Genomic DNA, 22070 nt, shown 5'->3' on the forward strand with positions numbered 1-22070 from the left:
CCTCCTGGATTCAAGCAAATTCTCTTGCCTCAGCCTCCAAAGTAGCTGGGACTACAGGCATGCGCCACTAAGCCCGGCTAATTTATTTGTATTTTTAGTAGAGTCAGGGTTTCACCATTTTGGCCAGGCTGGTCTTGAACTCCTGACCTCGTGATCCACCCACCTCAGCTTCCCAAAGTGTTGGGATTACAAGCGTGAGCCACCACGCCTAGCCCAGTACTCTGTGATCCCCAGCCTGGAGTGCAGTGGTGCAATCTTGCCTCACTGCAGGCTCAACCTCCTGGGCTCAAGCAGTCCTCCCACCTCAGCCCCCCAGCTAGCTGGGACCACAGGTGTGCACCATCACAGCTGGCTAATTTTTGTATTTTTGTGGAGACAGGATTTCACCATGTTGTCCAGGCTGGTCTCGAACTCCTGGACTCAAGTGATCCTCCCACTTCAGCCTCCCAAAGTGTTGGGATAACAGACATCAGCCGCCGCACCTGGCCCAGCACTCAGTACTCTTGAGGCAAAGTTTTAGTGGTTGTGGTATGCCTAGGGCTTTACACTCTCTCTCTTGCATTTGAGGGCTCTTTTACCAAGTTAGTTTCTGCTGCCATTTGAAAGGATGAGAAAGAGATCCAAGGACCTGAGCAGTAGGTGAGGGTTTTCAGACATTCTCAAAATGCAGTTTAAGGCCGGGTGCGGTGGCTCACCCTTGTAATCCCAGCACTTTGGGAGGCCGAGGCGGGCGGATTACCTGAGGTCAGGAGTTGGAGGCCAGCCTGACCAACATGGAGAAACCCATCTCTACTAAAAATACAAAATTAGCTGGGCATGGTAGTGCATGCCTGTAATCCCAGCTACTCTGGAGGCTGAGGCAGGAGAATCGCTTGAACGCGGGAGGTAGAGGTTGTGGTGAGCTGAGATTGCACCATTGCACTCCAGCCTGGGCAACAAGAGCGAAACTCAGTCTCAAAAAAAAAAAACGCAGTTTAAATCACCCTTCTTTAGGTAAAGGCCTGTCTCTGTAGCAATTCAGAGAAGAGTGTCCAAATGCCATGCAATGAAATAGCAGCATCGTTTCTTTTCTGCAGCTTCTTGGGCAGATCCTTAAATGGGCAAAGTAACCAACAAGGTGGGTGGGCAGGTGAGAGGATGTGCTCTTGCTGCCTCTGCAGAACCTAGTCTCCATCCTGGTGTCTGCATTTTCCCCTTTCCCTGCTTGCTCTACACAGGAGTGCTTTTCTCATCAGGTACTTGTTTGGTGACCTGGAGTGTGAGGCAGTGAATTTCATGCTGCTTTCAGGGACCAGTAGACAGGCAGTTCAGTAGAGGCCCAGAGGTAAACTGGCAGCAAGGTACAGTGAGAGGGAAGCCTGACCTGGCAGCCTGTGATAACCGGACTGGAAGGCTGGGCATCATAATAGTCTTGGGGCTGCCAGCATCGCCTTTGGCACTGGTAGCTGCTTGTGCATCCAGGAGGAAGGTCTGTCAGGCAGCTGCTGCCCGACTCCATAGCCAGCAGGCAGACTTGGGAGTCCCTGCCCAGTGAGTGCAGTTGTGTAGCGGGCAGGGATAGCTTCCTGTCCTGGTGAGAAACCCAGGAAAGGATGAATCCTTGAAATGAACAGACTGTATATAAGCCTCCTTTCTGGGACTTAGAAAGAGCAACTTTGCCTTCTTCTGTGCTGCAGCTTCTCTTTGGCAGAGTTGGGCCCCAGAAAGGAGAAGCAGGAGACAAACAGCTGCATCCACCCTGAAAACCAGATTATGTTACTAATGGTGGGTAGGAGTTAAGTGACTCAGCTGTGGGCAGAAGCCAGGAACCCTCGATGGGCTGCCCAGAATTGAACACTCATGAGCTTTTCATTTGGAGAGAAGGATAATAAGGTGTAGCTTCATTTTGGAATGAGTGATACATCCAAGGCAGGGAAAATGCAGAGCCCGTGTTTTTGCCCTGATTTCCCATAGTTCTCAGCTCTAGCTTCCAGGCTCCTTTCCCAGATGCTGTTAGGTACCAGTTAGAGGCTCTGTCCTTGAGGACCACCTAGCCCGTCTGGAGAAATAGTGGGTGGAACAGAACACCACAATTCAGGAGCCTCGAACCAGGCAGGTGTTGTATAAGCCAGAGGAGGAGTCACCACGTGATAGCAGAAATACCTTTAGCCTTGGAAGTTCTGAGGATTGCTTTGAACCAGCCACCTGCCTTCATGGTGAGAGATGAAGGAACTGCTATCTGGGAACCCTGAGAGGTATACGCTGTGTAGGAGGAGCTGACAAATGAGGTAGTACTAAGATGGTTGAGCCTAGTCGGAAATTCAGGTACATCTAGACCATCCAGAAATTGTGGACAAGTGATTCTTCTATCTAACTTGGTACATTGAATGTCCTTATGGGCTTAACACTGATAATTCCTGGGCATCCAAAGTATCCAATAGGAAGGAAGAGCTGGTGAAACCGTTCTGTGAAAGCCAGATTTTAGCCCATGTCCTGTGGTTCCAGTGCCTCTGCTTAAGAAATCTAGCCCTTTCCACCATTCATTTGGTATTTCTTTGGGATCCCATCTAGTCTAGGAGTGTGGGGTGGGAGGAAAGGGCAGCCAGAAACTGACCTTCGCACTTATCTCTCCTTTTGAAGGGGGAAGACGTTTTCATCCCGCTAATCTTGGGAATAAGAGGAGGAAGCGGCTGGCAACTGAAGGCTGGAACACTTGCTACTGGATAATCGTAGCTTTTAATGTTGCACCTCTTCAGGTTCTTAAGGGATTCTCCGTTTTGGTTCCATTTTGTACACGTTTGGAAAATAATCTGCAGAAACGAGCTGTGCTTGCAAAGACTTCATAGTTCCCAAGAATTAAAAAAAAAAAAAAAAAAAAAAATTCCACTTGATCAACTTAATTCCTTTTCTTTATCTTCCCTCCCTCACTTCCCTTTCCTCCCACCCTCTTTTCCAAGCTGTTTCGCTTTGCAATATGTTACTGGTAATGAGTTGCAGGATAATGCAATCTTAACTTGTTTTCTCCTAAGTATTTGAGTTCAAAACTCCTGTATCTAAAGAAATACGGTTGGGGTCATTAATAAAGAAAATCTTTCTATCTTACATGAGAATTTACTGGGTTTCTGGACCGCGGGTCCAAAGTGAGAAGAGAAGGAATGAAGAAGGATAGACCTATGCTGCCCTTGAACCTGCAAACCTAAGCTGGGAAGCCCTAGTTTCAGGAGCCCATCAAGTTTAGGTCCTCACCTCCCCTAGAGGAGAGAATGGCTGGCCAGTGAACTATATTTAAACTCACCCGCACCAAGAGACAGGGTCTCGTTGCCTCCTGGGCTCAGGTGATCCTCCCACCTCAGCCTCCCAAGTAGCTGGGATTACAGGCGCATACCACTATATGCCTGGCTAATTTTTTGTATTTTTAGTAGAGATGAGGTTTCGCCATCTTTCCCAGGCTGGTCTCAAACTCCTAGACTCAGGCAGTCTGCTTGCTTTAGCCTCTCAAAGTGCTGGGATTATAGGCATGAGCCATGGAACCCGAGCTATTAATACAAACTTATATGCTTCCTTGTAAAGCTTGGTCGCTGAGACTCTGTGGCTGTTCCTGAAGCTCCCTGGACAGTGACAGTCAAAGGGTTTTCTGGTTTATCTTTTTATTGTGAATAATGTGTGGAATTTCCCAAAATGTGTTCCTTAGTGTGTGGTCCTGCAGGACATTGATGGTTATTCAGGTGTATGTCTGATGCAGACTAACTGGCCACAATTTGTCTTTCTCACATGGCAGCCCAAAAGACTGCTTTCAGGGAGAGAAGTTGTCAAAAACAGTACAGAGCCTAGTCGAGCAGCTGTTCCCCAGCAGGACTCTGGTCCCTGAAATGAAATTGCTTCAGAAAGTTGGCTTGGTGTAAGGAATTAAGAGGAGAATTTTAGGGGCATCTACAATGGTCTGATGGTCATTCGAATGGTTTCTGCCTTCCATCTATGGCAGTGTGTTTCATACTGGCTTGGGGCCCATTAATTGTGACATAACCTGACTATATCACAACCAGCATTTTTGTTTTCTAAACTTTCGATTTTGAGATAACTGTAGATTTAAATACGGTTGTAAGAAACAATACAGAGAGATCCTGTATACCTTCCACTTGGTTCCCCCACCATGCTAACATCTTGTATAATTGTGTAGCATCACAGCCAAGAAAAGGTCATTGGTATAGTCCACCCACCTTCTTCAGATTTGGCCAGTTTTACCTGCACTGTGTGTGGTGTACATCTGTGCATTGTTGTCATATGTGTAGCTTTATGTGACACCAGCATTTTTAAGCAACTGAATAGTATCGGAGTGCATCACATCTGTTAAGGGTAAGTGTTGATTTGGAAACATATTAGTTACATATGCACATCATGCCTGGCTTGTAGAAATGTCTTTTGACTGTGGGTCACAGTGGAGAATTTTGAAAACCACAGGTCGTTGAGTCATCAGACTTCATTTTCATTTCACTAAAATGGGCTGCTAGAGAGCTCAGGGTACTCTGATAGTTCTAATTGGCTGCTCAGGGTGCCCCTGACCACTTCTGGTACTTGGAAAACCTAGATTAATTGGATATATTGACAGCAACGTATGCATGCCTTACCTCATGAGTTATTTAAGGGGTTTTCTGGTGTAATTTTGACTATAAGCAGTTTTTGCTCTTTTTTTATTTTAATTTTAGTTTTTAGAGACAGGGTCTCACTGTGTTGCCGAGGCTGTACTCAAGCTCCTGACCTCCGGAGTAGCTGGGACTATAGGCACCTGCCACCATGCCCAGTTGAGTTTTTGCTTTCTTCCTTAGTAGAACATAACTAATGTTGGAGCTCACTGTACTCTGTTGCCAGTAGCAGGAATCCGATTTCTGGTAGGTACTGTAGATGGCAGAACCAAGGTTGCTTAGAAGATAAGGAGTTAGGAGAAAAATGAAAAGGCATAAATATTTTCTACAGCAGTAAATCCTAAGGAAGTAACTAGTTCCAAGACACTGTCAACATTAAAAATCCATAGTGCAGGCTGAGCACAGTGGCTTACACCTGTAATTGTAGCACTTTGTGAGGATGAGGAAGGAGGACTGCTTGAGCCCAGGTTCAAGACCAGCCTGGGTAACAGACTCCTCCATCTCTTATAAAAAAATAAATCTGGCCGGGCGTGGTGGCTCACACCTGTAATCCCAGCACTTTGGGAGGCCAAGGCGGGTGAAGCACCTGAGGTCAGGTTGAGACCAGCCTGGCCAACACGGTGCAACTCCATCTCTACTAAAAATACAAAAATTAGCTGGGCATGGTGGCGGGTGCTTGTAATCCCAGCTACTCGGGAGGCGGAGACAGGAGAATCACTTGAACCCAGGAGGCGGAGGTTGCAGTGAGCCAAGATCATGCCATTGCACTCCAGCTTGGACGACAAGAGCAAAACTCTCCAATAAATAATCTCACCAATAAATAAATCTGTCGTGCAGCCTGGACAACATGGCGAGACCCTGCCTCTACAAAAAATAAAAATTGGCTGGATGTGGTGGTGCATGCCTGTGGTCCCAGCTACTCAAGAGGCTGAGACAGGAGGATTGCTTGAGCCCTGAAGGTCAAGCCTGCAATGAGCTGTGTGTGCCTCTCCACCCTGGGCAACAGAGTGAGACCCTGTCTCAGAAAAAAAAAAATCCATACTGGTGTAAACCCCTGTCCAGATTGACTCTTCTCTTAACAAGGACACACTTGGTGTTAGTACGGATCTAGCCTCAAAGACCCTCCTCACAGATGAAGCAGCCTACTGTGACCAGTTGAGGCCTTAGGACCGCAGGAAGAACATCTCAGGATGAGGGTCAAGCACACTGAGAGTGTGGGCTGGGAAAAGGGGATCTAGTTGTTTCTTCCTAGTCTCAGGAAGCCAGTGCCCCAAGGGTTCACACCTGGGAGGTGCAGGTGTCCTTGGATATGGGCTGTAGAAGAACAGTTTGAATCCAGGTGCTGCCATCCAGTAGCTGTGTGACAGGGCTCTTAATCTGAGCCCTGGTAACCTCATTTAAATTGGACATTTACCTGAGGATTTGTAAAAGGAAAAGAGAATAAATGTCTCTTACATGGTAAGCATTATGATGCCTGTAATTATAATGTCCTTAATGAATCTTGGTTCCCTTTATACACCCAAGGGGATCAGAAGTGACAGGCTGCCGCCCCAGCAAAGTCCCGCAGAAGCCAACCCTCATTCGGTGCTTGGGGTTTCCCAGGCTTTCCCCAAGGTATTTGGTATTTTGGTATTTTCCCCTGCTTGAATGGCCCTTACTGCCCGGGCAAGGCAGGTAGGAATCTCCATATCTGGAAAAAGTGGGACCTGGGGCAAGCTGCAAGCTAAGAATTAGGAGCTTGGCAGGAAAGACAGACTAACAGGAAGTGGAAGGGTGGACTTGGAGGAGGAATTGAAACCAAGAAAAGGAAATAGCCCTAGCTGCTGCCTCAGCCTTCTTGGGGGGAGCTGTTACTTGGAGTTGTTTGCCATTAAGTTACCCTCATTTGGAGTAGTACTGATGGGTGCTCAACCGGAACCTGGGTCTACTCTGATGGCGATTTTGAGTTCAAGCAATGCTGCCCCCTACTGGGGGTTGCTAAAAGCACTGCCATTTCTGGGCGGGGAGGATTTGGGTTTTTTTGGTTTTTGTTTCTTTTGTGGTTTTTTTTGGGAGACAGAGTCTCACTCTGTCGCCCAGGCTGGAGTGCAGTGGCACGATCATGGCTCCCTGCAACCTCCACCTCCCGGGTTCAAGCAATTCTCCTGCCTCAGCCTCCTGAGTAGCTGGGCCTACAGACACACGCCACCACGCCCGGCTAATTTTTTTGTATTTTTAGTAGAGACAGGGTTTCACTGTGTTAGCCAAGATGGTCTGCATCTCCTGACCTCGTGATCCACCCGCCTCGGCCTCCCAAAGTGCTGGGATTACAGGCGTGAGCCACCGTGCCTGGCTCTGATTTTTTTTATTATTTTGCGGCAGGGTCTCACTCTGTCACCCAGGCTGGAATGAAGTGGCGCCATGAAGGCTCACGGCAGCCTTGACCTCCTGGACTCCAGCGATCTTCCCACCTCAGCCTCCTGAGTAGCTGGAACCACACAACGTACCACTGTGCTCAGCTAATCTTTTTTTTTTTTTGTAGAGACGGAGTCTCACCACGTTGCCCAGGCCTCGGCCTCTTAAAGTGCTGGGATTACAGGCATGAGTGTGAAGTGAACAGCGGCTCAGGGAGGCCAACCAGGGTCCAAGAAACCCCGTCCCTGCTGCCTCCACTGGTCCAAAGCTGGTACCCCCAGCCAGCATGACACTCATGTCCCAGACATTGTGAGTCAACAGAGAGAAATTCAGATAGCTAAGAGAATGGAAACGGACAAAGGAGGCACAGGAGGATTCCGTGCCAGAGTCTGGATTGGTCACCCCCGTTCAGGTTCTGCCTGAGGAAAGGAGAATGGGGTCCGGGCACAGTCAGCTGGACAGAGCATCTGAAGACGGCTTGCACCAGAGCCCTCGTGGCTGAAGGAAGAAGCCAGGGAGTGAGTCAGCCCCAGGGCTTGATGGAACAGACAGGAACTAGATGATCTAGTAAGGGAGAAGCGAGGCTGAGCAAGAGACAGCCCAGGCTCCCTGGCTGCCACTGCCTAATCTGTCCCCCTTCACACATCCCACACACAGTGTTTAGACAGAGCAGCAGAGAAGAAACAGACATCCTGGATCCCGCGGGGAGCAGGCCAGGGCTGGGAACAGGAGGTCTGTTTATTCCTGGCAGTCCCATATCAGAAGGGTCCCACACCCACTTCTGTCCAGGCCCCAGGCTGAACTCTCCCAGAGCCTGTGACTTCTGCCCCACCATATCACGTGGTTCTGAGGGCCGGCCCTGGAACCCTGCGTCCTCCGCACCCACCAGCTCCCTCGAGGATGGATTTGAGGCTGGATGCTTTCGTCTTCCCACTTTTTGTCCCAACAGAAGTCCCTCCTCTTCAGGATCCCTGACTGACTGTGCAGAGCTGGCAGAGCCACACTCCGCGGACCTCCAGCCCTTCGGGCCCAGCTGTCCTGGAGAGCACGGAAGTCCCTTTGCTCCATTTACTTCTTCAGCCAGGAAGTGTTTCCTAATGTCTCACCCCCAGCGCCAGCTTTCCTGCTGCAGTTTCCGCCTGTTCCCTCCCATTTCAGGCCTTAAGGGAGTGTGGCTGGGCTTCTCTCCTCCCCCTCACTCCAAAGCCACCCTTGATATAAGGTGGAAATTGAGGCACCACTCCTCCTGGCTTCCCAGCCTTGAACTTGCCCTTCCCTCTCAGTGTACCTGGTTTCCTCAGTTTCCCTGTGCAGCAAAAGTGTCACTCCCCTCTTGCTTTTCCTAAGCTCCCCATGTGCCTCTCTCAGCGGATCTGTCTTAGAGGGGCCAGGTGCAGAGAAAGGCAAAAATCCTAATAATGTTCCTAGCGATCGCTGCCTGTCACGGAGTGCTGAAGGACCAAGTGCTGATCTGAGTCCTCATCACACGGGACCTCATTTAGTCTCACGATAGGTGAGTACAACTATGGGCCCCATTTTACAGATGAGGGAACTAAGGCAAGAGAACTTTAGTCATTTGCCCAAGTTCACCAGCTTTTAAAAGGATCCAGACAGCTCTGATTCCAGCGCCAGCTCATGCCTCTTCATCATGGGGGAGGAAAGAGAGGGAGTCGTTTGTTGGAGCAAACCCCCACCCATCAAGGGCCAAGCCACTGGCGTATATGCAGCCATATGTGTTATCCTGTGATATGCCCCACCACGACCTTAATTAGAGGTGGTTTATCTTGTTCCCATTTTAACACAGGCAAAAACTGAGGCCCAGTAGTACCTTACCCAGGGTCACATCCCCAGAGCCTTTTGTCCCTCATAGTTCAGAACTTAGAAAGCAGTTGAGAAAAGTATGGAATGACCCCAGATTCAGGAAGGCAAGTCTGGCCTTATAAACTGAAAGGCCCATCAGATGATGGGATGGGGAAGTGAAGATCCTCAGGCCCCAAACGCCCGCCACTGCCGCCACCACACACGGAAGTGTAGAGGGAGCCTGGTGTACTGTCAACTGACTGGCCAGTCCAGGGACTTAAATGTAAATGCATCAGCTGAGGCGAGAAGTCAGGAGGGGTAAGTCAATCACTATTATTCATTAACTGGAATGCATTTCTCAGATTACTCCAAGCCGGAGTAGGGAAACTGCCACCTGGGTGGCAGGGCAGAGGGACACTGGGTGGGAGTGGGAGGCAGGCCTCCCAGTTGCTGTGGTTCAGAATATGCCAGGTCCCACCCTCCCAGAGGCGGGGCCGGGGCTGAGTCCCGCCAGCCTCGTTTCTCCATCCCTCTGAGAACCCAGACAGGGGCAGAGCCTGGGTAGGAGAGCCTGGCCCTGCTGTCTCCACCGGGTGGAGACACCATGCGCTTGATCCACTTGTGCTCTTCAGCCAGGACACCAGACATGGTCCAAACCCCTGCAGGTCTGGCTGCAGCAACTCCCTGACACTCAGGAAGGCCCAGGCTGGGCAGGCAATACCTGCTCCCAACAGCCATGTGAGTAGCTTCCCCCCCAACCCCCAAACCCCAGATCCTGGAGAGGCCACTGCACCCAGCCCAAGCCACCAGACCCTCGGGGGTGTGCAGGTGGTACAGCCTGCACCCTGCTGGGAAATCACCCCTGCCTTTGTCGCTGTTCTGGTGGAGGTGGGGTGGGGGGAATCATTCCGATTAGGGCTGGGAGCTCCAGCTTAGGCCAGGTTTGGGGTAATGAACCCTGAGTCTCACGGGGCTTGAGAGAGTTGATGGTGCTGGGGGGAAGGGAACAGAAACTGGAAAGCCTCTAGAGAGGAAAAGACATCCTGGGTGGAGGGCACTGGAGGAGATGAGGAAGAGAAAACACGCTTAGGGGAGGGGAAAGGGGGCACAAGGCCTTGGAGGCCCGGGTTCTGGGTGCTGGGGGAACCTGGGAAGGAAGGGGAGCATCTTCCTTCCTCTCAGCTCAGGGTGGCCATGGGGCCCTGATCCCCTGTCCTGGAGGAGGGGAGAGGTATGAATCCTTTCCTTATTGACTTGGATCCTAGCAACAGCAGCTGCTCCCCTGTTGACAGAAGCAGGAGTTCCCACAGGACCCAGGACCCCTCCCCCGTCCCCAGGATGTGGCAGCAGAGCCATGACACTGGAGGACTGAGACCAGGGAATGACGGGAAGGAGAGGGACAGATGAGAGCCACAGAGAAGCCAGGCTTTGCCCACTGACTCCTCTTCCCTCTCCTCTGGGCTCAGCCTCAGGCCTGGGGGTGTTGAGGAGTCCCTGTCCTTGCTGCTGGCATCTCCATGTTCACTGCCACAGGTCCCCTCCTGCTGCTTCTCTCCTCCCTCCAGCTCCCAGGAAGGACCCTGTTGCTAGTGTGGAGCAAAGACGAGTCAAGTTTATGGGCTGGAAGTCCTACCCGGAGGCTGCTCACTGAGCTGTGATGGCTACAAGGACAGATAGGGGGAAGGGCACAGGGTGCCCGAGACCTGGCCCACTGGAGCCTGTCACCTAATGGCTGGCTGGAAGACCACTACACACCAGCCAGCCCTGGTCCATTCTTTTGGCTCATTTAGGGGCCTCCCCGGTGGAGGCAGGAATACACAAAATGCTTTGGGGCTGGATGGACCCTCCTTTCAGTCTAACCAAGAGACCTAAACACAGCTGCCCAGAAAAGGCAGATAGCAGAAATGGATAAAGCTGGACGGGTGGGGACTGTCCGAAGGGCAGCCATCGGTGAGCTCCGGCTGCTTGCTACCATACAGGACATATGTGTTGCCAGACCTGATTTTTCAATAGAAACAAAGATAGTTTTTTATATAAATGTTTAATTGGCAATTCATTGAAAAATTCTGTGTATCAGCGAACATAATACAGCCCACAGCCTGCGGGTCTGTGCCCCTGGACTAACATGCCACCCTGCCAGGAGGACACGACCTGCAGCCCCATCCTAACTCTGGCCACCCCATCCTGCAGGCATGCCAGCTGCCACTCCAGGACTCCCCTGTCCTCAGGACCGAGATGACGCCCAACAGCACTGGCGAGGTGCCCAGCCCCATTCCCAAGGGGGTTCTGGGGCTCTCCCTGGCCCTGGCAAGCCTCATCGTCACGGCGAACCTGCTGCTAGCCCTGGGCATTGCCTGGGACCGCCATCTGCGCAGCCCGCCTGCTGGCTGCTTCTTCCTGAGCCTGCTGCTGGCTGGGTTGCTCACGGGTCTGGCATTGCCCACGTTGCCAGGGCTGTGGAACCAGAGTCGCCGGGGTTACTGGTCCTGCCTCCTCCTCTACTTGGCTCCCAACTTCTCCTTCCTCTCCCTGCTCGCCAACCTCCTGCTGGTGCATGGGGAGCGCTACATAGCAGTCCTGAGGCCACTCCAGCCCCCTGGGAGCACTCGGCTGGCCCTGCTCCTCACCTGGGCTGGCCCCCTGCTCTTTGCCAGTCTGCCCGCTCTGGGGTGGAACCACTGGACCCCTGGTGCCAACTGCAGTTCCCAGGCTATCTTCCCAGCCCCCTACCTCTACCTCGAAGTCTATGGGCTTCTGCTGCCCGCTGTGGGTGCTGCTGCCTTCCTCTCTGTCCGCGTGCTGGTCACTGCCCACCGCCAGCTGCAGGACATCCGCCGGTTAGAGCGGGCAGTGTGCCGCGAGGAGCCCTCGGCCCTGGCCCGGGCCCTTACCTGGAGGCAGGCAAGGGCGCAGGCTGGAGCCATGCTGCTCTTCGGGCTGTGCTGGGGGCCCTATGTGGCCACACTGCTCCTCTCAGTCCTGGCCTATGAGCAGCGCCCACCACTGGGGCCTGGGACTCTGTTGTCCCTCATCTCCTTGGGAAGTGCCAGTGCAGCGGCAGTGCCTGTGGCCATGGGGCTGGGCGATCAGCGCTACACAGCCCCCTGGAGGGCAGCCGCCCAAAGGTGCCTGCAGGGGCTGCGGGGAAGAGCCTTCCGGGACAGTCCCGGCCCCAGCACTGCCTACCACCCAAGCAGCCAAAGCAGCGTGGACCTGGACTTGAACTAAAGGAAGGGCCTCTGCTGACTCCTACCAGAGCATCCATCCAGCTCAGCCACCCAGCCTGTCTCCACTGGGCCCCACTTCTCTGGATCAGAGACCCTGCCTCTATTTGACCCCACACTGACTGAATAAAGCTCCTCTGGCTGTTTATGCTTATCTCATTCCATATCTCAGGGCGAGGCAGGAGGAAATGGCTCCACACACCAACAACAGAAAGAACCTACAGACATACGCATGGATTAAGGCAGAGTCATGGATTAAGGCAGAGTCGACTCCTGGCAGACAAGAAGTGTCGTGTGCACAGACCCTGGAGACGGGGAGCTAGCATATCTCAACATCCAGCCGACTCTGCGGGAGAGCCTTGCCCTGACGGGGCCCTAGCTAGCTCCTCCTAGGGTCCAGCCACCACAAAATCCACACAGACGCTGTCTCTGGGAAGTATATTTTATTTACATTTTTAAAATCTTTAACTAGTATCTCTTCCTCCTTTCCACCCCCAGAGACTTGGGAAGGGAAAGAACGGGAACCTCAAACACCTACTCCCCACGTACAAATACACACCCCATGGCTCACACCAGCAAATGAAAGTGAAAGAGAAACAGGTCCGCCCCTCCCTCTGAAGGCCCACCAAGTCTGGGCAAGGGTGGGAGGGCCCTGGGCTGGGTCTCTAAAAAGAAAAGGAGAGGGGAGCAAGTCAGTTGAAGAGGCTGGAAAGTCATCCAGGGCCCCACCCTCCTCTTCCCTCTGTGCCCTACTGCCTCTGCTGGCAGGCGGGGCAGGGGTCCCTTCGTCCCCTCAACACCAGACACACAGGCAGGGGCTGCAGCCATTAACGGTCAGGCCTCTGGACACAAAATACTTTCGCTTTGTGGTCTCCTGACGTGGTCACCACCAGGGAGGCATCTCTATAAACAGAAAGCATGTGATTGCAGAGACGGGGGGACCCAAGCCCACCACCCAGGGGCCCTAGTGCCCAGCACTGGGCCGACATCTGTGCAGCCAGCATGGAGGGGATGACAGGAAGCCCCCAGCACGGGAGAAGCAGAGCTGACTCGGATGGGGAAAATCAGTCTCAGCCTCTCCCTCATGACTGAGACGTGGGGCCCCGGAGGGTCACTATCAGTCACTGGGGTAGGGGCTGGGCTGTGAACCCTCAGGCTTCCCAGCATCCCTGCCTTAGGAATCCCCTCCCACACCCCAAGGATCCTGTGTCCCCCACTACTCCCACCTTCCAAATACACAGAGATCCCAGCCCTTGGCCAATTCACTTACTTGCTGAGGGCAAAGTCCAGGATCTCAGCCGTGTGGCCCCTGTAGTCAGTAAGCAGGCGGCCGGTCCGGGCGTCCCAGAGGCGCACAATGCCATCCAGGCTGCAGGTGTAAACCACAGCAGTGCCTGCCTCCCACAGCAGCTGCACGATGCCCGACTGCCCCGAAGAATGACAGAGGCAGGGCAGAGGTTGGCAGGAGAGCTGAGAGCCATCTCCCAATTCTCACAAAGAGCCACACACCACGGCCAGGCAGGAGCCAGATCTGGGGTAGATGCTCCTGGAGGCCTGGGTTTCCCCACCACCATGGCCACAGCCCACACAACCCCAGCTCCAGCTGCCCGTACCTGGTGCTGACACTGATGCCTAAGAGTCTGTGTAGCCAGGTCATAGATGGCCAAGGTCCCATCCAGGTAGCCAACAGCTGCCAAGGGCATCCTGGGCAGAGGAGCGCACCATGAAGACTCATGAGGGCCTGGACTCACACGCCCTGCCCTCCCCCCGGGGCCCTGAGCCCAGGCTCCTCCCACAAACCCCTCTCCCCATCCTCACTCACACACTGCAGAAGCCCAAGGACTCCACCGAGTTGGACTCACTCTCCTCCCCTTCTCCCAGGCTGGGCTGGGAGGCCACAGTCTCAGGTCTAAAAACACCCACCACCTGAAAGCCAGAGAGGATCAGAGGAGGGCCCGGAATCCGGGTGCTTAATGGAGAGAAAGACGGTGGGGAGAGGAGACAGTGAAGACCCAGGAAGGAAGGAGAGGAGTTGAGAAAGCGGAGGCCCCCAGCCGGGCTCCAGGTCAACTCACCTTGCCAGTGGTGGCACTGACCAGCTTGGCCTGGCAGTCCACAGAGCCAGTTAGGATCAAGCTGCCATCCTGGTTGGTGGCAACACAGGTGAGTGGGCCCTGGTGACCCTCAGTCCCTAGCACAGAGCAGGAAGGCAGTCAGGCTTCATCCTACCTCTCCTCTGAGTCCTCCCCCAGGATCTCAGCCCCTCCTGACAAAGGCCCAGGCTAACACTTCCCCCACCTCTGATACCTTTCAGTACATGGATGGGGCTTCCCTGCTTCAGGTCCCAAATCCTGATGGTGCCATCTTCGTAGCCTACCACAGCTCTCTTCCCTGAAGAGAGGCACAGATGAAGAGAGAGCAGAGGGCACGCTCAGATACACTAAGCAAGGGAACGGGGAGAGGGAGAGGAAAGAAGAGTGGAAGCGCCCAGACACTGCCCCAGGAATCACAGGTGAGTTCAGAGCAGGAAGGAGGCGCTATGAGCTTTGGGGCCCAGGAGGTAAGCACTCCAAAGAGCAGGCCTCAGAGTTTGCCGGCTGTGGCCCAGAAGGCTGCTCCAAGAGGTGTATATCCCGGGATTCAGCCTCTGCACCCAGGAAAGGACACTCAAGGGAGGTGTTCTCACCATCAGGGAGGACTCGGCCACAGGTGGCTGGGCAGTTGGGACCCTGGAAGGTCTTGCAGTCACCATTCGGGACTTTCCACATCCAGGTGTTGCCGTCGGCTGTGCCCGCCAACAGGACAGGTGCCCGAGGATGCCACTCCATCCACTGGACAGGGAGAAAGGGGCAGCAGGAAGGCCTGTCACCCCATCCCACCTAGAAGCCTGTCCTATGAGCTCCACCCAAGGTTTCCTGCCTCTGGGGTTCCGCGGGGATTTTCCAGGTAGCAGGCAGACCTTCTTCCTGTGCCTTGGGGAGCACTGGCTCAGAGCTGGCTTGGCTCAATAAAGGAAGAACTGGCCTCCCAAGCTTGTACACCCAGCAACCCAAGGCCCCACAGAGCTGACTCCCGCTCTGATGATCTTACCTCCAGGTCTCCCGCTTCAAAGGACCAGACCTCCTCCTTGGTGTCCACCTGCCACACTTTCAAGAGGCCACTCATGTCCCCTGTGGCCACTAGAGTGGAGTCATGGCTGAAACCAGCACAAGTCACAGAGTCTTTATGGCCTTCAAAGAAAAGTGGGCAGAAAGAGAGGAAAACAATAGGTACCTAGTGCTGGGGGCATGTGATTCTGCTATCTGGCCCCCCTGAAACGACCAGCTAGGAAAAAAAAGAGGGGCGGGCCTGAGCAGAACAGGTGCTGGAACTCACTGCCGCTCTAGGACCCAACCCTCCCATGTCTCCCCAGGAGAGACACTGCTGGCCCTCACTCAACCAGGCCAAGCCCCAGCCTCCTATGCCTTCCCCCTTCTGTCCACTCTACACCTCTGCCCACAATCCCAAGTCCTCCCCTCTGCCCAACTGCTCCTATACCAATGTGACCTCCTCTGGCCTTTCCTGGACTCCCTTGGCCAATGAGTGCCTCCTGCCTCTGTGCCCAAAACACATTAGTATTCTCCCCGTGTCCCTGGGGCCCAGCACAGAGCTGGCACAAAAGAGACGTCACTAAGTGGCTATTGGATGCACGACACCTGCAGGCCAGGCTCCTAAGATCTCCCAAAGGAATATGACCTCTCCCAGGCCTCTACCTCAGCCCCCTCACCTGCACACTCAAAGAGCAGCTCCCCATCGCTGAGCCGCCATACGAAGGCTTTGTCATCTTCACCCCCGGTCACTGCCAAGGTGTTGGTCTTGGGGTCCAGGCTCACACAAAACACAGATGCTGTCCCAAGAGATATTCCATGGATAAGGGGACAGAGCTCCCACCTAGGGCTCTGTCCTTCAGAACCTTCAGGAAACCCACCCCCTTTCACCCAAAGCAATGTGTCTTTCCTCCTGGAAAACACAGGCACATCCAAGTTCTTCCAAGTTTCAAGAATCGGGTTGTTAAGATCCTTCCCATATTTGCTAAGCTCCCTATTTGCCAGAGCAGATCCCCTCACTGTGCGACTCCCCTTACCACCCGGCACCAATGCCATGGACAAGAGGTGGGTACAGGTGCAGGCCTTACAGGTCTCAGCATGGGATGCCACCGGGTTGGGTACAGAGTGAGCAGAGCATCATATTAGGAGTTTCTTACTAAGAAATAGCACTTGAGAAAATTATAAAAAATATGCTCAAAAAGATACAATTATCTCTAATTTTATTTTACTTTATTTTTTTGAGATGGAGTCTTGCTCTGTCGCCCAGGCTGGAGTGCAGTGGCGCAATCTGGGCTCAGTGCAACCTCCGCTTCCCAGGTTCAAGTGATTCTCCTTCCTCAGCCTCCCGAGTAGCTGGGATTACAAGCACATGCCATCACACCCAGCTAATTTATTTATTTATTTATTTATTTTAGTAGAGATGTGGTTCGGTTTCACCATGTCGGCCAGCCTGGTCTTGAACTCCTCACCTCAGGTGATCCGCCTGCCTTGGCCTTCCAAAATGCTGGGATTACAGGCGTAAGCCACCGCACCTGACCAATTATCTCTAATTTTATACTCACTACTTTTATTAACTTTTATCAAAGATAACTTTTTTTTTTTTTTGAGACACTTTCATTCTGTTGCCCAGGCTGGAGTGCAGTGGCGCGATCTCGGCTCACTGCAACCTCCACCCCCCCAGGTTCAAGCGATTCTCCTGCCTAAGCGTCCAGAGTAGCTGGGATTACAGGTATGTGCCACCACGCCTGGCTAATTTTTGTTTTTTTTGTTTGTTTGTTTTTTGGGGTTTTTTTTGAGAGAGCCTCGCTCTCTCACCCAGGCTGGAGTGCAACAGCGCAGTCTCAGTCCACTGCAACCTCCGCCTCCCGGGTTCAAGCAATTCTCCTTCTCCTGTCTCAGCCTCCCAAGTAGCTGAGACTACAGGTGCCCACCACCACGCCCAGCTAATTTTTGTATTTTTAGTAGAGATAGGGTTTCACCATATTGGCCAGGCTGGTCTGGAACTCCTGACCTTGCAATCCGCCTGCCTTGGCCTCCCAAAGTACTGGGATTACAGGCGTAAGCCACCACACCCGGCCAAATTTTTGTATTTTTAGTAGAGACTGGGTTTTGCCATGTTGGCCAGGCTGGTCTCGAACTCCTGACCTCAAGTGATCCACCTGTCTCAGCCTCCTAAAGTGCTGGGATTACAGGAGTGAGCCACCGCACCTGGCCAAAGATAACTTTTTAAAAGAGAACTAAGAGGTTAATCAAGGTTAACCAGCAAAGTAGAGGGAGGACTTGAAGCCTGGTGTCTCAACTGATGACAGAAGTCAAGCAGTCATCCATTCTGCCACAGGTCCCTACCTGTGGGCTCCTCCAGCGCAAGGCCAGCATCTTGCTCATCTCTGTGTCCCCCATAACGCTCTGTCCACGGCGGATGTTTAATGCTTACACGCCCACCTAAACTGATTTGAGGTGAATCGCCTCAAAGACCTACCTGAGTGCAATGCAAAGGTGACCTCACTATCGTCGGGGCCCTCCATGCTGCCGACCACCCCTTCCTGGGGTTCTAGAACCCAGTCCTCTTCGTTGCCCTCTTCCTCCTCTTCTTCCTCAAAGTCCACATCTTCCATCTCCTGGGCGAGGTCATCTGCTTTGGGGAGAGGGTTAGAAGATGGGGCTCGGAAGGCGGTAAGAGGTACGGAGAGAAGCGTGAGGAGGCCTGAGGCTGGGGCGGGTAATGTGGCGAGAGGGGAAGGTGGAGTCAGACACACCTGGGTCCCGGGGGCGCGCAGGACACAGCACGGGAGGCCAGGGCTGGCCAGCGACAGTGCGGGAAGGGAGGGCCAAGGGGATGATGGGAAGGGGGTGTGTGAGGGGAAGGGCCAGAGGAGGCGTCAGGGAACCCCCACCCCAGCCAGGCCTGAGAACTAAGTCTGAGGGTGGGAGTGGGGGAGGAGGGGAAGAGGGATATCGGTAGGAATGACCGGTCGGGTGTGGAGGGGAGCGAGGAAAAGCAGGGGTCAGAGGCCAGGGGTGAGCGTCTCCTGTCCCATGGCCTGAGGAGCGGCAGTTCTCACCTGGGTCCGGCGGACCAGGATCAAGTTCTACCACCTCGATAATCTCTTCATCACCATGGAAGCTTAGGGTCTCCAGTGGGGGGGTGTCAGCAGCAGCCCCGCTTTCCGATTCGGACTCCATGCGGCGCAAGCGACTGATCCACTTCTCTGGGCCCAAACGCCTCCCAGAGTCAGCTCTGCGCGACGACGCGGAACTCGAGCCCCTCCTCTCGGGAGGAAGTAGGCGTAGGCGACTCCCCGGCAGGAAGAGCGACGGCCGTTCGGCCAATAGCTACGAAGGTTGGCTGGATGCCCCACCAATCATAGAGCGGCATTGGAAGACGGGGCCGGGGCGTGGTAGAGAGAACCCAAACTCCGCCCCGCCTGACTCCGCCCCCAACTGGAGGGAAACAAGCGAGCGTGCGCGCCTCCGGGGTCTCCTGGGAAAAGTAGTTCTCCTGGGTCGGCTCTGTGGACTTCTGGGAGATGTAGTTTCTGGTCTGTAGGCAGGACGGAAGGAGCGGGGGAGGCCCCTTACGCAAACTACAATTCCCGGCGGGGAGCGCGGTGAAGGGGGGTGGGATCTGAACATGGCGGCGGTGGTAGCTGCTACGGCGCTGAAGGGCCGGGGGGCGAGAAATGCCCGCGTCCTCCGGGGTAAGGAGAGGGACCCCAGGGAGGGCAGGACTGCAGAAGATCCCTTTTCTTTCACATCCAGCCTGACGGTAGCAGGAGGTCGGGGCTCTCGGTTCCTGACCACACTTTTCTGCAAGATCTTAGAGTCTGGGGGTGAAGAGATGCTCTTTAGAGGTCACCCAGTGCATCCCCCCGCCTTTGGGTTGCTCGACACCTCCGGGGTCTTGCTGCGAGAGGGAGCTCCTAGGAAGCCTGTTAGACTCCCGCGCTCCAGGTGTTTCACACTCACCGCAGTGCAGAGGAAAGAGCCCCAGGCTTCTGGAGGCTTGGGTTCCAGCCCCGGATAATTAGAAGTTTGACCTTGGGCAAAGCAGTTTGTCTCTCAGGGCGTCAGTTTCCTCTTCCATACAGTGCAGGGGATGGAGTAGACTATCTTTAAAGTCCCTTCCAGTGCTAACATTTGCAGTTTCAAAACCTTTTCCCGGATTTCCTTCATACGTCTCATGCGAGTCCCACTGCAGTCCTTCCCATCCTGTCGTCTGAGGAAGAACAGCGAAGCTTTTCGTCCTGGCACCAGGGTGATGAGCTCGCAGTGACGTGGAAGTGACTTCCAAAGGTGCCACCTCGATGGCGATTTTCCCATTTCCCTTTGGATTCTCCCTGGCACTTGTTACTTCAGACTGCAGTCACTCCCCTTCCCCAGATCTCAGCCATTCCTCCCCAGCCCTTACTGCTCCCCCACCTCCCCGCTTCCTTTCTTCTCATCTCTTCTTACTGACCTTCCTTACCTCCATCCACAGGCATTCTCGCAGGAGCCACAGCTAACAAGGCTTCCCATAACAGGACCCGGGCACTGCAAAGCCACAGCTCTCCAGAGGGCAAGGAGGAACCTGAACCCCTATCCCCGGAGCTGGAATACATTCCCAGAAAGAGGGGCAAGAACCCCATGAAAGCTGTGGGACTGGCCTGGTGAGTTTTAACCACCCCTTTGCCCACCAACGGGGCCTGGCTTCTAGGGAAGGGCAGGACTCAGAAACTTCTCCAAGTTTCAGGTGGCTAGCTGAATCCAAAGTTGTGGGAACAGAATTGTTGGGTTCGATTGGAATCTGAGACGGGTGGGGCAGGGGATATGGGAAAGTATGTGGAATTGAGAAGATAGTGGGTTTACTGTGGAGTAAGCTGAGTTGATCTGATTCAGACTTGGGTCCCTGGCCTCATCCTCCCCTTTTGGGAGCTTGGAGTGAGACTCAAGTTGAAGTTAAGTAGTTCGCTGAGATCATGTGAGATTGTACTAGTTGTATAGTAGTACTCAGAAGGCGTTATGAATATTGTGATTGGGCTCTGACTCTGACCTTAATACATATTATTGACCAATATTAAAGGGAAAGGAGAAAGAAATCAACTTTTTTCTGCATGTGAGGTGTGCTAGCACTTTGCCATGTAATGTTTTAGGGTTTGAGATAAATATTACATCCCCATTTCACAGAGGAAGGAACTGAGGCTGAGCTAGGATTCTCGCCTGGTCTGTGACTCCATGCTCTTTCCCCCACACCAAAGTGCCTCCCAAGCAGTGGTTACTTAGCTTAACTGAGGGGAGAACTGGGAGGGGACCTTGACCAAGTCTCAGAGAGGGAAAGCTTCAGGGCTGCCTGGAAAATCCTGCACAGGTGCTATTGCAGGAATGCACAGCTCCTGCTGAGGATCAGGCTCTAGTGGGGAGGAGGAAAGAGGTAGGCATAGACCCAGCCACACTGGGCCTTTTGTGCCATGCTTAGGAGGTGGACTTGGCCAGGAAGTGATGGAGCACTATTCAGGGGTGTTAAGCAGGGAAGTGACAGGATCTGATTTGTGTGGGTCCCTCCAGCAGCCAGCACAGAGGACGAATAGACTATAAGAGGTACTGCAGCATTCATGCAATTAAAGCTAGAATGACTCCCCCCAGCTCCTCTGGCTCAGGCTTGGCCCCTCCCCAAACCCCGTGCACATCTCCCCACCCGTAGGGCCATCGGCTTCCCTTGTGGTATCCTCCTCTTCATCCTCACCAAGCGGGAAGTGGACAAGGACCGTGTGAAGCAGATGAAGGCTCGGCAGAACATGCGGTTGTCCAACACGGGCGAGTATGAGAGCCAGAGGTTCAGGGCCTCCTCCCAGGGTGCCCCATCCCCTGATGTTGGGTCTGGGGTGCAGACCTGAGGAGTGCTGCAACCCTCCTAGGCTATTGACTGTGAAGCCCTCAGGTTCGGCCTGGATTCCAGTTCTTGCCTCTGAGGTCCACCAGAGGGCGCATAAAGCCCAGGCTGCTGCCAAACCCTACCCCGCCCCACACCAAGGAGCCAGCCAAAGGCAAATAAAGTTATTGAGTGTTTAGTGGAAAGGAACCAGGTCTGGGTTTGTGAGTCCCTTGGGATGGGAGGGGCAGCGGGTGGGGCTGGTTACTCATGTGTGCTCCCTCTCACAGAGCTCAGTGTTCCCAGCTGGATGGTGGGGCAAACCCAGAGATTTAAGTGCAACCAGCCTAGGCCCTGAGCCCTCCGGACCAAGTCCTCAGAGCTGCCGGCCAGGAGGGTGGGGTCCCACTCAGCCTTGAAACAATGAGAATCAAAGAAGGTATTCAGGGTGTGGAGGCAAAAAAAAGCACGGCTCTTTACTGAGTCCAAAGGACTCGACTCTGGGCCTCAGTTTCCTCATTTGTTTTTTTGTTGGGTTGTTTGTTTTGTTTTTTTGAGACGGAGTCTCACTCTGTTACCCAGGCTGGAGTGCAGTGGTGTGATTGTCAGCTCACTGCAACCTCCACCTCCTGGGCTCAAGTGATCCTCCTACCTCAGCCTCTTGAGTAGCTGGGACCACAGGTGAGTGCCACCATGCCCAGTTACTTTTTGTGTTTTTATTTTTATTGTTATTATTTATTTATTTATTGAGACAGAGTTTCACTCTTGTTGCCCAGGCTGGAGTACAATGGCATGATCTCAGCTCACTGCAACCTCCACCCTCTGGGTTCAAGTGATCCTCCTGCCTCAGCCTCCAGAGTAGCTGGGATTACAGGCACCCACCGCCACTCCCAGCTAATTTTTTTTTTTTTTTTTTTTTTTTGTATTTTTAGTAGAGATGGGGTTTCACCATGTTGGTCTGGCTGGTCTCAAACTCCTGACCTCAGGTGATCCACCCGTCTCGGCCTGCCGAAGTGCTGGGGTTACAGGTGTGAGCCACCGTACCAGGCCCAGTTTCCTCATTTGTAAGAGTTGGGACTGGTGATTTCTAAGACAGGAGTTG

At 53.5% G+C, this 22070-nt stretch overlaps 4 protein-coding genes across 11 annotated transcripts in view; 3 read left to right on the forward strand and 1 right to left on the reverse strand.

Annotated features, from left to right (window-relative positions):
• Nucleotides 1-3081, forward strand: part of ARPC2 (actin related protein 2/3 complex subunit 2) — a 39709-nt gene extending 36628 nt beyond the window's left edge. Inside the window, exon 11 of the mRNA XM_017891553.1 lies at nt 2620-3081. Within this exon, the coding sequence (XP_017747042.1) occupies nt 2620-2644 (25 nt within the window). The 3' untranslated portion in view covers nt 2645-3081. The remainder of the gene's footprint in view (nt 1-2619) is intronic.
• A 4052-nt stretch (nt 3082-7133) lies between these two features.
• GPBAR1 (G protein-coupled bile acid receptor 1) lies at nt 7134-12183 on the forward strand. 6 transcript variants are annotated; one of them, XM_017891559.1, is made up of 5 exons: nt 7134-7745; nt 7963-8526; nt 8929-9131; nt 9446-9551; nt 11004-12183. In XM_017891559.1, exons 3-5 carry the CDS (start codon nt 8974-8976, stop codon nt 12039-12041), a joined length of 1302 nt encoding a protein of 433 aa, XP_017747048.1. In that variant the 5' UTR covers nt 7134-7745; nt 7963-8526; nt 8929-8973; the 3' UTR covers nt 12042-12183. The 6 variants fall into 6 exon arrangements, with proteins under 6 accessions (XP_017747048.1, XP_017747049.1, XP_017747047.1 ...); XM_017891560.1 differs by having other exon boundaries at nt 7134-7531; XM_017891558.1 differs by having other exon boundaries at nt 7134-8526; nt 8965-9131.
• A 282-nt stretch (nt 12184-12465) lies between these two features.
• Nucleotides 12466-18468, reverse strand: AAMP (angio associated migratory cell protein). Of its 3 annotated transcripts, XM_017891555.1 has the most exons (12): nt 18186-18397; nt 17603-17758; nt 15804-15923; nt 15128-15267; nt 14724-14868; nt 14345-14428; nt 14113-14228; nt 13860-13963; nt 13651-13741; nt 13308-13462; nt 12847-12940; nt 12466-12702 (listed from the first exon to the last, which is right to left on the reverse strand). In XM_017891555.1, exons 1-11 carry the CDS (start codon nt 18304-18306, stop codon nt 12865-12867), a joined length of 1308 nt encoding a protein of 435 aa, XP_017747044.1. In that variant the 5' UTR covers nt 18307-18397; the 3' UTR covers nt 12466-12702; nt 12847-12864. The 3 variants fall into 3 exon arrangements, with proteins under 3 accessions (XP_017747044.1, XP_017747046.1, XP_017747043.1); XM_017891557.1 differs by having other exon boundaries at nt 12466-12940; nt 17603-17755; nt 18186-18468; XM_017891554.1 differs by having other exon boundaries at nt 12466-12940; nt 18186-18424.
• A 149-nt stretch (nt 18469-18617) lies between these two features.
• On the forward strand, nt 18618-21178 carry LOC108541850 (probable hydrolase PNKD). Its single transcript, XM_017891569.1, has 3 exons — nt 18618-18821; nt 19601-19769; nt 20801-21178. Exons 1-3 carry the CDS (start codon nt 18755-18757, stop codon nt 20991-20993), a joined length of 429 nt encoding a protein of 142 aa, XP_017747058.1. The 5' UTR covers nt 18618-18754; the 3' UTR covers nt 20994-21178.
• The last annotated feature ends 892 nt before the right edge of the window (nt 21179-22070 follow it).

Source organism: Rhinopithecus bieti, unplaced genomic scaffold, assembly GCF_001698545.2.
Source record: "Rhinopithecus bieti isolate Rb0 unplaced genomic scaffold, ASM169854v2 scaffold_21117, whole genome shotgun sequence".
Classification (NCBI taxonomy): Eukaryota; Metazoa; Chordata; class Mammalia; order Primates; family Cercopithecidae; genus Rhinopithecus; species Rhinopithecus bieti.

What these genes read in the sequence shown, in the direction of transcription:
- GPBAR1 (XM_017891558.1), top strand. Translation starts at nt 8,974, where the DNA reads ATGATGGGATGGGGAAGTGAAGATCCTCAGGCCCCAAACGCCCGCCAC. An exon ending in GAGGCGAGAAGTCAGGAGGG is followed by an intron (nt 9,132 to 9,445) that starts GTAAGTCAATCA and finishes TGTGCTCTTCAG; the next exon opens with CCAGGACACCAGACATGGTC. An exon ending in TACCTGCTCCCAACAGCCAT is followed by an intron (nt 9,552 to 11,003) that starts GTGAGTAGCTTC and finishes CCCATCCTGCAG; the next exon opens with GCATGCCAGCTGCCACTCCA.
- AAMP (XM_017891554.1), bottom strand. Translation starts at nt 18,306, where the DNA reads ATGGAGTCCGAATCGGAAAGCGGGGCTGCTGCTGACACCCCCCCACTG. An exon ending in CCCCATCCATGTACTGAAAG is followed by an intron (nt 14,229 to 14,344) that starts GTATCAGAGGTG and finishes GCTCTGTGCTAG; the next exon opens with GGACTGAGGGTCACCAGGGC. An exon ending in GGCATCAGTGTCAGCACCAG is followed by an intron (nt 13,463 to 13,650) that starts GTACGGGCAGCT and finishes TCTTCGGGGCAG; the next exon opens with TCGGGCATCGTGCAGCTGCT.
- LOC108541850 (XM_017891569.1), top strand. Translation starts at nt 18,755, where the DNA reads ATGGCGGCGGTGGTAGCTGCTACGGCGCTGAAGGGCCGGGGGGCGAGA. An exon ending in AAATGCCCGCGTCCTCCGGG is followed by an intron (nt 18,822 to 19,600) that starts GTAAGGAGAGGG and finishes CTCCATCCACAG; the next exon opens with GCATTCTCGCAGGAGCCACA. An exon ending in AAAGCTGTGGGACTGGCCTG is followed by an intron (nt 19,770 to 20,800) that starts GTGAGTTTTAAC and finishes CCCCACCCGTAG; the next exon opens with GGCCATCGGCTTCCCTTGTG.